The sequence below is a fragment of the Talpa occidentalis genome, unplaced genomic scaffold (assembly GCF_014898055.3).
Source record: "Talpa occidentalis isolate TD23 unplaced genomic scaffold, MPIMG_talOcc4v2.1 talOcc4.2, whole genome shotgun sequence".
Lineage (NCBI taxonomy): Eukaryota > Metazoa > Chordata > Mammalia > Eulipotyphla > Talpidae > Talpa > Talpa occidentalis.
The window spans coordinates 43191979-43203748 of NW_023602073.1; the positions used below are offsets into that span (position 1 = coordinate 43191979).

Consider the following 11770-nt stretch of genomic DNA (forward strand, 5'->3'; position numbering starts at 1 on the left):
TGTATGGGGAATATAAAAATAAAATTTATTATTTAAAAAAATAAATAAAAATAAAAGGCAGAGATTGTCATTTTGACTTAAAAAGAAAAGAAAGTCCCAATTAAATGTTGTCCACAAGAAATTTATTTTACTTTATTATTGTTTTCTTTATAGAGATGACATTGTACACGATTCAGGGGAGAGGTTCACACCTCCTCAGATGTATGTCACCACACCAGTCCCACCACCAAAGTACCCATAGTGCTTTACCCTAGACCATTGGGCACCGAACCACTTTGTTTCCACCCCTACATAACTTCCTCCTCTAGCAGCCTTAATGCAGTCATATTTCTAGGGATTGTTTTGGCTTAGTTTTTTTTCAGTTCCCTTGTTTTTTCCTCTATATTCCACACATGAGTGAAATCATCTGGTATTTGTCTTTCTCCTTCTGACTTACTTCACTTAGCATAATGCACTCCAGTTGCAAATATGTTGCTGTGAAAAGCAAGTGTTCATCCTTTTTTTAATACCTAAGTAATATTCCATTGTGTCTCTATACCACACCTTCTTAATCCATTGTTCTGTCCATGAACATACAGGCTGTTTCTATAGCTAAGCTATTGTAAATAGTGCTGCCATGAACATATATCCCTTTGAGTTAGCAATTTTGTATTCTTTGGGTAGATACCTAAGAGTGGAATTGCTGGATCCTATGGTAGATCTATTTTGAATATTTTCAGTAACATCCATACTGTTTTCCACAAGGGCTGGACTAGTCTACATTTTTTCCCAAGAGTATGAAGGTAACTTGAAGAAACTCATTCTAATTATAACTATACAAATGGCTTAAAAATAACAGGATGGATAAATGGCCATAACATATACAGGCAAACTGACACCAATGAGCTAATTCTTGGTTGTGAAGTTTATACTGTGGTTGTGTAAGATCTATAATAAATGATGACATCAGATGGCCAAAGATATCCTAAATGATTCAAAGAAAAAGAACTTATTTTCTCCAGACTTACATAAGGAGATTTTGTGATTATTATAATTAAATAAAATTAATAAAGCCTCTGTGTTCACCACAGCCACTACCACACATGCTACCACAATTTCTGAGACTATAGTGAGCTGGACACCTGCACCTGAGACCACCAAGAGCTTTGGATCCACTACTGTCTCCTCTTCAGCCTCCAAGACCCTTACGTCTCCCAAGATAGCATCTCCTCCCATGAAATTGCTTACTTCATCCTCTGAGATTAGCATGGCCTCCACAGAAATCTCTGACACTGATACCTCTCCCACAAAATTTGTGTCTACCATCACCTCCACTGCTGATTCTAGGTACACAACACTCACAGAGACCACCAAAGATTCAACCACGAACTCGGAAACCAGCACGCCATCCACTGCAACCTCTGAGATTGCTGAGATCCCCACCAAGCCCTCTGATGCCACTGTAACATCTATCAAGGCTTCTGAAACCAACATGAGCTCCACCTCAGCATCTAAGACCACCAAAGGCTCTGTATCCACTACAGTCTCCCCCATGGCTTCTGAGACCATCAGCTCCTCCAACACACCCTCTCTTCACACGACTATCTCCGCACTTCTCTCTGAGTCTACCATGGCCTCCACAACAGTCTCTGAGGCTATCTTATACTCCCCAACCACATCAGTGACCACCACTGCCTCTACCTCTGAGTCTAGGAAGACTACACAATCTCTGGTTACTGAGGTTTCCACATTGATATCTGAGATGTCCAGGATCTCCACAAAAATCTCTGAGTCCCCTATGGCCTCTGCCATAGCTTCTGAGACAACACCAGTGACATCTTCAGATTCTGTGTCTTCCACAACTACACCAGTGCCTCATGAGACAGCAACCACACAGATGCCTACCATAACATCTGAGCTTACAACAGAATACTCCCAAGCCTCTGAAACCACCACAGCAGGGTTCTCCACGACAACATCTATGCCCACCCCATCACCCATGAGGACATCCCTGCCCACCTCAGACTCTACCACAGTCTCTGCAAGCACAGCAGACACTCAGACTGCCACAACCATCACCGTAGACTCCAAGATCACTTCGCCTTCCACCTTGGCATCTGTGCCCACCATGACCTGTACCACAGCCTCTGAAATCAGCAATGTCTCTGAGACCACCACGGCTTCTAGCAGAGTCTCTGCGACCAGCGTGACCATCACCTCAGCATCTGACAACACCAAAGGCTCTGAATCCACCACAGTCTCCTCCTTGACCTCTGAGACCCTTACGTCTCCCAACACATCATCTCCTCCCATGACATTATCTACCCCAGCCTCTGAGACCACCATAGCCTCCACAGTAGTCTCCAACACTGACACCTCTCCCACAACATTTGTGTCTACCACCGCCTCCCCCTCTGACCCTAGGTACACGACATTCAAAGAGACCACCAAAGATTCTACCACCACCTCTGAAACCGTCGGGCCATCCACTGCAACCTCTGGGACTGCGGAGGTCCCCACCAAACCCACTGAAGCCACTGTAACATCTACCAGAGCTTCTGAAAGCAGCAGGAGCTCCACCTCAGCTGAGACCACCAAAGGCTCTGTATCCACTACAGTCTCCCCCATGGCTTCTGAGACCATCAGCTCCTCCAACATACCCTCTCTTCACAACACTATCTCTGCACTTGTCTCTAAGTCCACCATGGCCTCCACAACAGTCTCTGAGACTATCATATCCTCCCCAGCAACATCAATGACCATCACTGCCTCTACCTCTGACTCTAGGAAGACTACACAATCTCAGGTCACTGAGGCTTCCACATCGACCTCTGAGATTTCTAGCACCTCCACAAAAAACTCTGAGTCCTCTCTGTCCTCTACCACAGCCTCTGAGACAACGCCAGTGACATCTTCAGATTCTGTGTCTTCCACAACTACACCAGTGCCTCATGAGACATCAACCACATCTATGCCTACCATGCCTACCATAACATCTGAGCTTACAACAGAATACTCCCAAGCCTCTGAAACCACCACAGCAGGGTTCTCCACGACAACATCTATGCCCAGCCCATCACCCATGAAGACATCCTTGCCCATCTCAGATTCTACCATAGTCTCTGCAAGCACAGCAAACACTCAGGCTGCCACAACCATCACCGTAGACTCCAAGATCACTTTGCCTTCCACCTTGGCATCTGTGCCCACCATGACCTCTACCACAGCCTCTGAAATCAGCAATGTCTCTGAGACCACCACGGCTTCTAGCAGAGTCTCTGTGACCAGCGTGACCATCACCTCAGCATCTGACAACACCAAAGGCTCTGAATCCACCACAGTCTCCTCCTTGACCTCTGAGACCCTTACGTCTCCCAACACAGCATCTCCTCCCATGACATTATCTACCCCTGCCTCTGAGACCACCACGGCCTCCACAGTAGTCTCTGACACTGACACCTCTCCCATAACATTTGTGTCTACCATCACCTCCACCTCTGACTCTAGGTACACGACATTCAGAGAGACCACCAAAGATTCTACCACCACCTCTGAAACCGTCATGCCATCCACTGCAACCTCTGGGACTGCGGAGGTCCCCACCAAACCCTCTGAAGCCACGGAAACATCTACCATATCCTCTGAAGCCAGCATGAGTTCCACCTCAGCATCTGACAACACCAAAGGCTCTAAATCCACAACAGTCTCCTCCTCAGCCTCTGAAACCCTTACATCTCCCAGCACAGAATCTCCTCCCGTGACATTGTCTACTCCAGCCTCTGAGACAATCATGGCCTCCACAGTAGTCTCTGACACTGATACCTCACCCACAACATTTGTGTCTACCACCACCTCCACCACTGATTCTAGGTACACAACACTCACAGAGACCACCAAAGATTCAACCACGAACTCGGAAACCAGCACGCCATCCACTGCAACCTCTGAGATTGCTGAGATCCCCACCAAGCCCTCAGAAGCCACTGTAACATCTATCAAGGCTTCTGAAACCAACATGAGCTCCACCTCAGCATCTGAGACCACCAAAGGCTCTGTATCCACTACAGTCTCCCCCATGGCTTCTGAGACCATCAGCTCCTCCAACACACCCTCTCTTCACACAACTATCTCCGCACTTCTCTCTGAGTCTACCATGGCCTCCACAACAGTCTCTGAGGCTATCTTATACTCCCCAACCACATCAATGACCACCACTGCCTCTACCTCTGAGTCTAGGAAGACTACACAATCTCTGGTTACTGAGGTTTCCACATTGATATCTGAGATGTCCAGGATCTCCACAAAAATCTCTGAGTCCCCTATGGCCTCTGCCACAGCCTCTGAGACAACACCAGTGACATCTTCAGATTCTGTGTCTTCCACAACTACACCAGTGCCTCATGAGACAGCAACCACACAGATGCCTACCATAACATCTGAGCTTACAACAGAATACTCCCAAGCCTCTGAAACCACCACAGCAGGATTCTCTACTACAACACCTGTGCCCACCCCATCACCCATGAGGACATCCCTGCCCACCTCAGACTCTACCACAGTCTCTGCAAGCACAGCAGACACTCAGACTGCCACAACCATCACCGTAGACTCCAAGATCACTTCGCCTTCCACCTTGGCATTTGTGCCCACCATGACCTCTACCACAGCCTCTGAAATCAGCAATGTCTCTGAGACCACCACGGCTTCTAGCAGAATCTCTGCGACCAGCGTGACCATCACCTCAGCATCTGACAACACCAAAGGCTCTGAATCCACCACAGTCTCCTCCTTGACCTCTGAGACCCTTACGTCTCCCAACACATCATCTCCTCCCGTGACATTGTCTACCCCAGCCTCTGAGACCACCATGGCCTCCACAGTAGTCTCTGACACTGACACCTCTCCCACAACATTTGTGTCTACCACCGCCTCCACTTCTGACTCTAGGTACACAACATTCAGAGAGACCACCAAAGATTCTACCACCACCTCTGATACTGTCACGCCATCTACTGCAACCTCTGATACTGCTGAGGTCCCCATCAAACCCTCTGAAGCCACTGTAACATCTATCAGAGCTTCTGAAGCCAGCATGAGCTCCACCTCAGCATCTGTGACCACAGAAGTCTCTGAATCCACTACAGTCTCCCCCACGGCTTCTGAGACCATCAGGCCCCCCACCACCTCTCCTTTCATGACAAAATCTACAGTTGCCTCTGAGTCCGCAAAGGCCTCCACAAGAATCTTTGAAAGTCTTACACCCTCTAAAATAATGTCTGTCCCCACTACAATCTCTATTACAGGCACTAAAACCTCAACATTCTCTCTGTCCTCCTTAGCCCCTACCATCACCTCTGAGGATACCGTGGTTTCTACCATGGTTTCAGAAAGCAATACAATTTCCACAGAAGCCTCCGTGACAAATGCAGAGTCTGTGCCATCCACAGTTTCTGCCAAGAGCACTGTAGCACATTCAACCACCACAATCTCTGAAAAAACTATGACTTCCATCAGAACTTCTGAGAACAGCCCACACTTCACAATAACACACATGCCCAGCACAGAGCTCATGGTGACTTCTAAATCTGTCACAGGCTCTGAGACTGCCACAGCTTCTACTGGGACATCAGAGACTCCTGAAGAGTCTGTGCCCACCCTGGTTTCCACCATACTCTCCACTATCTTTTCTGCTGACACTGTAACCACAATCAACACTTCTGTGCCCACGACAGCTGACACTTTCACCTCAGAATCTACTGTGGCCTCCAATACAGCTTCTGAAACCACCGTAGCTTCCACTACATCCTTTGAAACTAGCACTGCCTCAACAGCAGCATCAGAGCCTCAAACAGACTCTGTCGCAACCATTGTGAGCACCATAGGCTCTCTGTCCACCATTTCCTCTTCCACAGGCTTTGTGACAACCGCATCCTTCACAAAATCCTCTGAGGCTACCATGGACTCCACCATAACTGCTGAGGCTGGCATGTCCAGCACAGCAAGCTATGTGAACATCACAGACTCCACCATACGATCTGAGACCCTCAGTGCCTCCCCCACGGTCTCTGAGATGACCACACACTCCACAAGAACATCTGTGCCCACAACAGCCTCTACTTTTAGTTCTGAATCCACTGCTAGTGCAACCATAATCTCTGAGGCCACCACATCCTCCACGGTAACATCTGCGTCCAACATAGGCTCTGTGAACGTAACAACTTCTGAGACTACCATGGGCTTTACCACCAATTCTGAGACCACAAGAGCTGCCAGCATAGCCTCTGATACCACTTCAGTCTCCACTAAATCCTCTTTAACAACAACCGTGTCTGTGACCACCATAGCTACCAACTTGCCCACCGATACCACAACAGGATCAGTATCCACTATTGCTCCTAAGAGCACCACACACTCCATGAAAACATTTGCGCCCACCCCAGTGTATGCAAATGAAACCACCAAAGGCTCTGAAACCACCACAGCTCTATCTGCAGGGCCCACTGTCGAGTCTGTGCCCACCAAATCCTCTACATTAGCCTCTGAAAGTCCTGTGATCTTCTCCACAGTCTCTGAATATACCACATCCTCTACCAAAATGCCCACATCCACCATGTCCTCTGAAACCACCACAGCTTCCACTGTGGCCTTGATGACTACAATAGGCTCTAATACTACTATAACTCCCATCACACTTTCTGAGATGCCCACGGCCTACACAACAGAATCTGTACCCACAACTGCCTTGGCCATAACCTCTGAGAGCACTGCACTATCTTTGTCCACCACACATTCTGAGAACACGATCGCTTCCACTATAAGACCTGAGGCCAGCATGGCCTACAGTCCAGCCTCTGAGGTCACCTCAGAGTCTGTTAGCATCATGGCCTCCACCACAGCCTCTGAGTCCACCAGGTCATCCACAGCAGCATCTTTGACCAGCACAGCCTCCAGCACAGGCTCAGAGACCACAGAGTTTACCTTGGCCTCCTCATCAACCTCTCAGTTCACCACAGATTTGTCCTCTATTTCTGTGCCCATTACAAATAACAGCACAACTTCTGAGACCCTGACCACCTCAGCCACATCTTCTAAGAGCACCTTCTCAGCATCTGTGCCCCCTGTACTCTCTACCAAAGCTCCCACCTCACCTTCTGGACCCACCACAGCCTCAGAAGTCACCACAGCTTCATCTTTGGCCTCATCACCCCTCTCAGCCTCCACCTCTAATTCTGGATCTTCAACAGTCTCCATGGGTGTCTCAGGAATTTCCACAGCTCCTTCCACCACTTTGGTGTCCAAGGCCACTGACTTTTTCACTCAACCCAGCACCAATACCACAGCTTCAGGTACTGACATCTGCCTCTCTTCTAGCTCACACATTTAATTGCTCCTTTTTGCCCATTTCTATGTTTCTGCTCTAGACTAGTCAAGCCATCTCACCTCTTAGATGTATTGATAATTCTGTTTCTTCTTCTAGACTCTTACTCTTTTCTTTTCTGGCCTCATCTCCTTCTGGCTAGTGCCCATCATTTTCATCCCAACCAGAAATTCTTCTTTACAAATAGCCCCCCACATACACAAACAAGTTAGTTCTTTTCCTTCATTCTGCCAACAGCAAGCCCTCCTCAGCCCTGTAACAACCATCCCATATATCAGACTCTTCTGGGTCCAGTACTATCACTCTGTTCCACCCACCATCTGTGGCATCCACAAGGACATCTGTGCCAACCGCCTCATCTTCAAAGGGCTGTAACTACACTTCCAGGGCTGTAAACTACACCTCGTGGGCCCAGTGTTGTGGCAACACAGCCATGTCTATTTACATCTATGTCATTTACATCTATGCTGCTTTCCAGCTACTTTGCATGCTTTTGACAGAGACTGTGACCCCTGGGGATAGATTAAAAAATTGCCACATGGCCCTGTACAGAGTCAGTTTGCTCACCCTTAGTGTAGTCTAAGATCAAAATGATTTATTTCTCTGGCACTCGCTCTGAATAAAACCAAATCTGCCCTTGTCATCTGCACTTGTGGTGGAGCTGATCCTGCTCACTTTGCTCTGAACCGCCCACTGCTGTTCCACTGACTGACACTTTTATTGCAGCGTAACCACAGCTGATCTAAGCACCGCTACTGCTGCCAACACCCTGACCTCCTCTGCCTCTGCTGAACTAGGTCTCCCCACCTCATTCTGAACCCACCTTTTCCCAGCCTGATGGCCAGCTGCCCCCATCATGGGCCAGGTTCTTCCACATCTGTTCTCAACACACACCTTGACTTTATGGAGCCATGACTGTGGCTACAGCCCCGGCGCTCCCCACATGGCCACTGCCTCTCCGTGACTAAATCAGATTTTATCATCTATTCCTCCACCATCACCCTTACACCCAGTGACCACATCACATGGAAATCAGACTCTGCCCGTTTATCCCAGCTCACCCTCTCTTTGTCGGTGACCACTTCTGTGGTTGACTAGATCTCCCACATTTCTTCACTTTTCTCCTCCACCATCACCAGCACTGCCAGTGGGCATATCCTCTCTCTTTTTCTCTGAACAACCACCTCTATTCTGGAAAGCGTGGCCCCAAGTGGGTCACTTTCTACCATGTCTCCTCCCACCACACCTCTCCACCATCAGATTCAATCCCTCTGCTCCATGGGCACCTGCCTCCCCTTTAATTATTTCACTGCAAATGCATCACAATGAGTGTTCTGTTTCCCAGGCACCGGGACCCCTGGCACCAGACCTACGACCCCCAGCTCTGTCACCAGGACCCCTGGAGTAGAGTCCATGACCACTGCTTCTGGCAGCCCTGCTCCCGGGACAGTCCCCAGCACCTCTGACCTGGACACGCCCACTACTGGAGCATCCCCCACCGCCTCCGTCCCAGGTACCAGGACCACCAGAACGGGATCCACCCTGCATCCGGCCACAGCTTCTGGAACCAGCAGCACCTTCCATAAAACAGGCCCAGCTTCCATGGGCACAGACACAGCTGCTGTGAGCCCCACACCGACGATGAAGACAACACCAAGTGGACTTTTGCAGCCCTGGAGCATCGCCCTCATCTCCCTGGCTGCAGTGGTGATGGGCGTTGTACTGCTGGTGACAGTGAGCTTGTGCCTGGTGAGTGCCAAGGCTGGGTGACAGGGGAGCCCACTCCGAAGGCAGATGATCAGTGGAGTAGGAGGCATGTAAATGGTGCTATTAGGATATTCAGAATGAGAGAGGAAAATAAGCAGGTGTACTGGGAAGAAAAAAATGAAATAGCTACGATCAGATAGAAAGATTCAGTCAGAGAATGTGACAGATGCAAGGCAGAAAAAGAGGAAGAAATAGATGAAGCTGGAGTCAAAGTGAAAGGAAATTGGTGAAAGGGGAAAATGGAAGCATTGTATTTAAAGAAAATTATGTCTTTAATAAAACAAGATTTGGAAATTAGAATGTTTTAACACTGGAAAAATACTCTTCAGGGAGTGAGGGGTCTTTAGCAACACCCTCTGTTTACTGCTTTCCATCAAATTTTAGCCCTGGTTAGTGCAGGATACCTCCTCCTTTTCATGCTTTTGCACAAGTAGAGATGAACAGTCTGTGCTTGGTTGTCTTTGGTGCAGTTGGCAGACTAGAATCATCCAGACACTGAACTGTGCTGTGATTGAGGTATGGACAATGCTGAAATTGGCAAATATTACAAAGCACATTTTTCACCTATGGAATAAGCTGGTTGTTAAATAACCATTAATATACACTGGTAAAGTGGATAAACAAATGAAAAACTGCAGCTACAAAGACCTGGCATAACATAGCCAACTTACTAGGATTCTTTATTTCAGAGCTCTCAGCTTCTTCCCATATGTATGTACCATTCACCAGAGTGACTTCCTAAATTACTTGATATTTAATGTGCAAGATCACAGATAATAAGAACTAATATTTAGTTTTTACTACATGCTTGGGGCCACGTGTTTAAAATGTGTCACATCATTAATTTGCTCTACAATTGTATGGGGATATTATACCCACCTTATAGTGAGGGATCTGAGCGTCACAATCTTAGTTATCTGCCCCAGTGCATACAAATCTAGGAGTATAACCCAGGTTGGTTTGATTCTGGAGTTCATGCCTTTGATCTCAAGGCTCTAAATGGGTAGCTCTGAGGGTCCTCAATTCCATGTTCTTGGCTTCAGCTTCCTCAGCTGATTAACAAAGTGAATATCAGGTGACTTTCAGGTGAGTCTCTGTGACTTTCACTGAAGAATGTGGTTTCACTTTTGTCTTGAAAGTCCAATAGCATATAAAGTTACCATGCTGCAGAGGATACATTAATAAGGTAACCAGAAAGGTTGTTTTCTCAGATAGAGAAATAGCAAAACAACAAAGGAGAGAGACAGAGGCACAATAAGGATGGTGAAAGAGAAAAAAACAAGTGATTTTGAAAAGTAAAAGTTTGATGTTGGTGAAACAAATGTCTAAAGACAAGAGATGTTAATTTTATAACATTTATTTTTTTTTCCTTTAGAGGGACTTTTCCTGCTCCCTGGTAAATAGTGGCAATTATTACCTACATGATCACAGAATTGGCCTTGGTCTGGACCTGGACTCAAGACTGAGTTCTGGAATATTCCGCCATTTGGGAAGTGGCCTGGTCCATGGAAGAGCACATAATTTAGGACACAGAATGGGCCATGAAATGAGACACAGCCCTGGCATGAATCATGGCCGGAGTCATGGACATGGAGGGAGACATTACAATATCCACGAAAATGATCACAGAGGAGGCCGCCAAGAAAGCCATGACAGGACAACGTGGCTGTGGCCATAGGCTGGATAGTGGAAAACATTTGGCAATGTGGGAATCTCCCTGGCTGGCTGGGATCGAAGCCGCCAGCCTACAAGTGGTAAGAAATCATGGAATGAAGGATGGGAATCATAGAAGACAATAGAAGAATGATTATGAAATGATTCAGAGGGCATATGAAATGTTTCCAAGGAGTGGGGCAAGGTCAAGAAAAGAAACAGCAAAGAGATCACAAAGACCTTGAATGACACTGGAAAAGAGCAAGTAGAGGCGGGTTGGAAGAAAGACAATTTCACCAGGCGTGGAGATGACTTCGAGTCAAAGTTTGGGTACTACCCAAGTCTCAGACTCTTGTAGGGAGCTATGGTGACCACCTCAGGACAGCTTCTCCCGTCACCCAAGTCATGGCAAGGCTTTGCTGCAGATGCTTAATGACATCTCTAAGAAACAAAAGCACATAATGGGTGGTTTACCAGGACCGCATGTTTACATTTTTTCCAGTTTATTCTTTCAGTTTCCCCGTGAAGCATTTGTTTTTGTACCAAGTGCTGTTCTAGGCGTCTTTAAGTACATATTTAATCCTCCAAAAATCCAATAAGAACTTGAGGTAGGGAAAGATATTTAAATAGGACACAAAAAGCATTAACTAGAAGAGATTTTAAAAAGCTAGATGGGGCCTCCCTGGTGGCGCAGGGGTTAAAGTCTCAGCACTATCAAGCTATCACCAGCCACTGCTGCCTCAGTTCAATCCCTGGCCAGCTTGCTGACCCACATGGTGAGCAGACCTCTCCTGTCTCGCCTGCTGCTCCCCTCAGCAGTGTATTTTGTCAGTCTGCCTGTTCTGTTCCCCACTCTGTCTCTGGTGAATCCTCTCATCCTCTCGCACATCTGGCCTGTACCCCAGTTCTTGTATAAAAATAAATAAATCTTTAAAAAATAATAATAATAAATTTAAAAGTCCATTAACATTAGGATAGGTAAATAAATTGTGC

General features: G+C 47.2%; 1 protein-coding gene across 1 annotated transcript; it reads left to right on the plus strand.

Annotated features, from left to right (window-relative positions):
* The first annotated feature begins 1246 nt into the window (after nucleotides 1-1246).
* Nucleotides 1247-11467, plus strand: LOC119251286 (mucin-22). Its single transcript, XM_037518647.2, has 3 exons — nucleotides 1247-7325; nucleotides 8703-9106; nucleotides 10500-11467. The coding sequence occupies exons 1-3, from the start codon at nucleotides 1247-1249 to the stop codon at nucleotides 10800-10802; spliced, it is 6786 nt and encodes a 2261-aa protein (XP_037374544.1). The 3' UTR covers nucleotides 10803-11467.
* Nucleotides 11468-11770: the final 303 nt, after the last annotated feature.

Bases quoted from the DNA above. Each gene is read 5' to 3' on its own strand.
- LOC119251286 (XM_037518647.2), top strand. From the start codon at position 1,247: ATGGCCTCCACAGAAATCTCTGACACTGATACCTCTCCCACAAAATTT. The intron at 7,326-8,702 runs GTACTGACATCT...TCTGTTTCCCAG, and splicing joins CACCAATACCACAGCTTCAG to GCACCGGGACCCCTGGCACC. The intron at 9,107-10,499 runs GTGAGTGCCAAG...TTTTTCCTTTAG, and splicing joins TGACAGTGAGCTTGTGCCTG to AGGGACTTTTCCTGCTCCCT.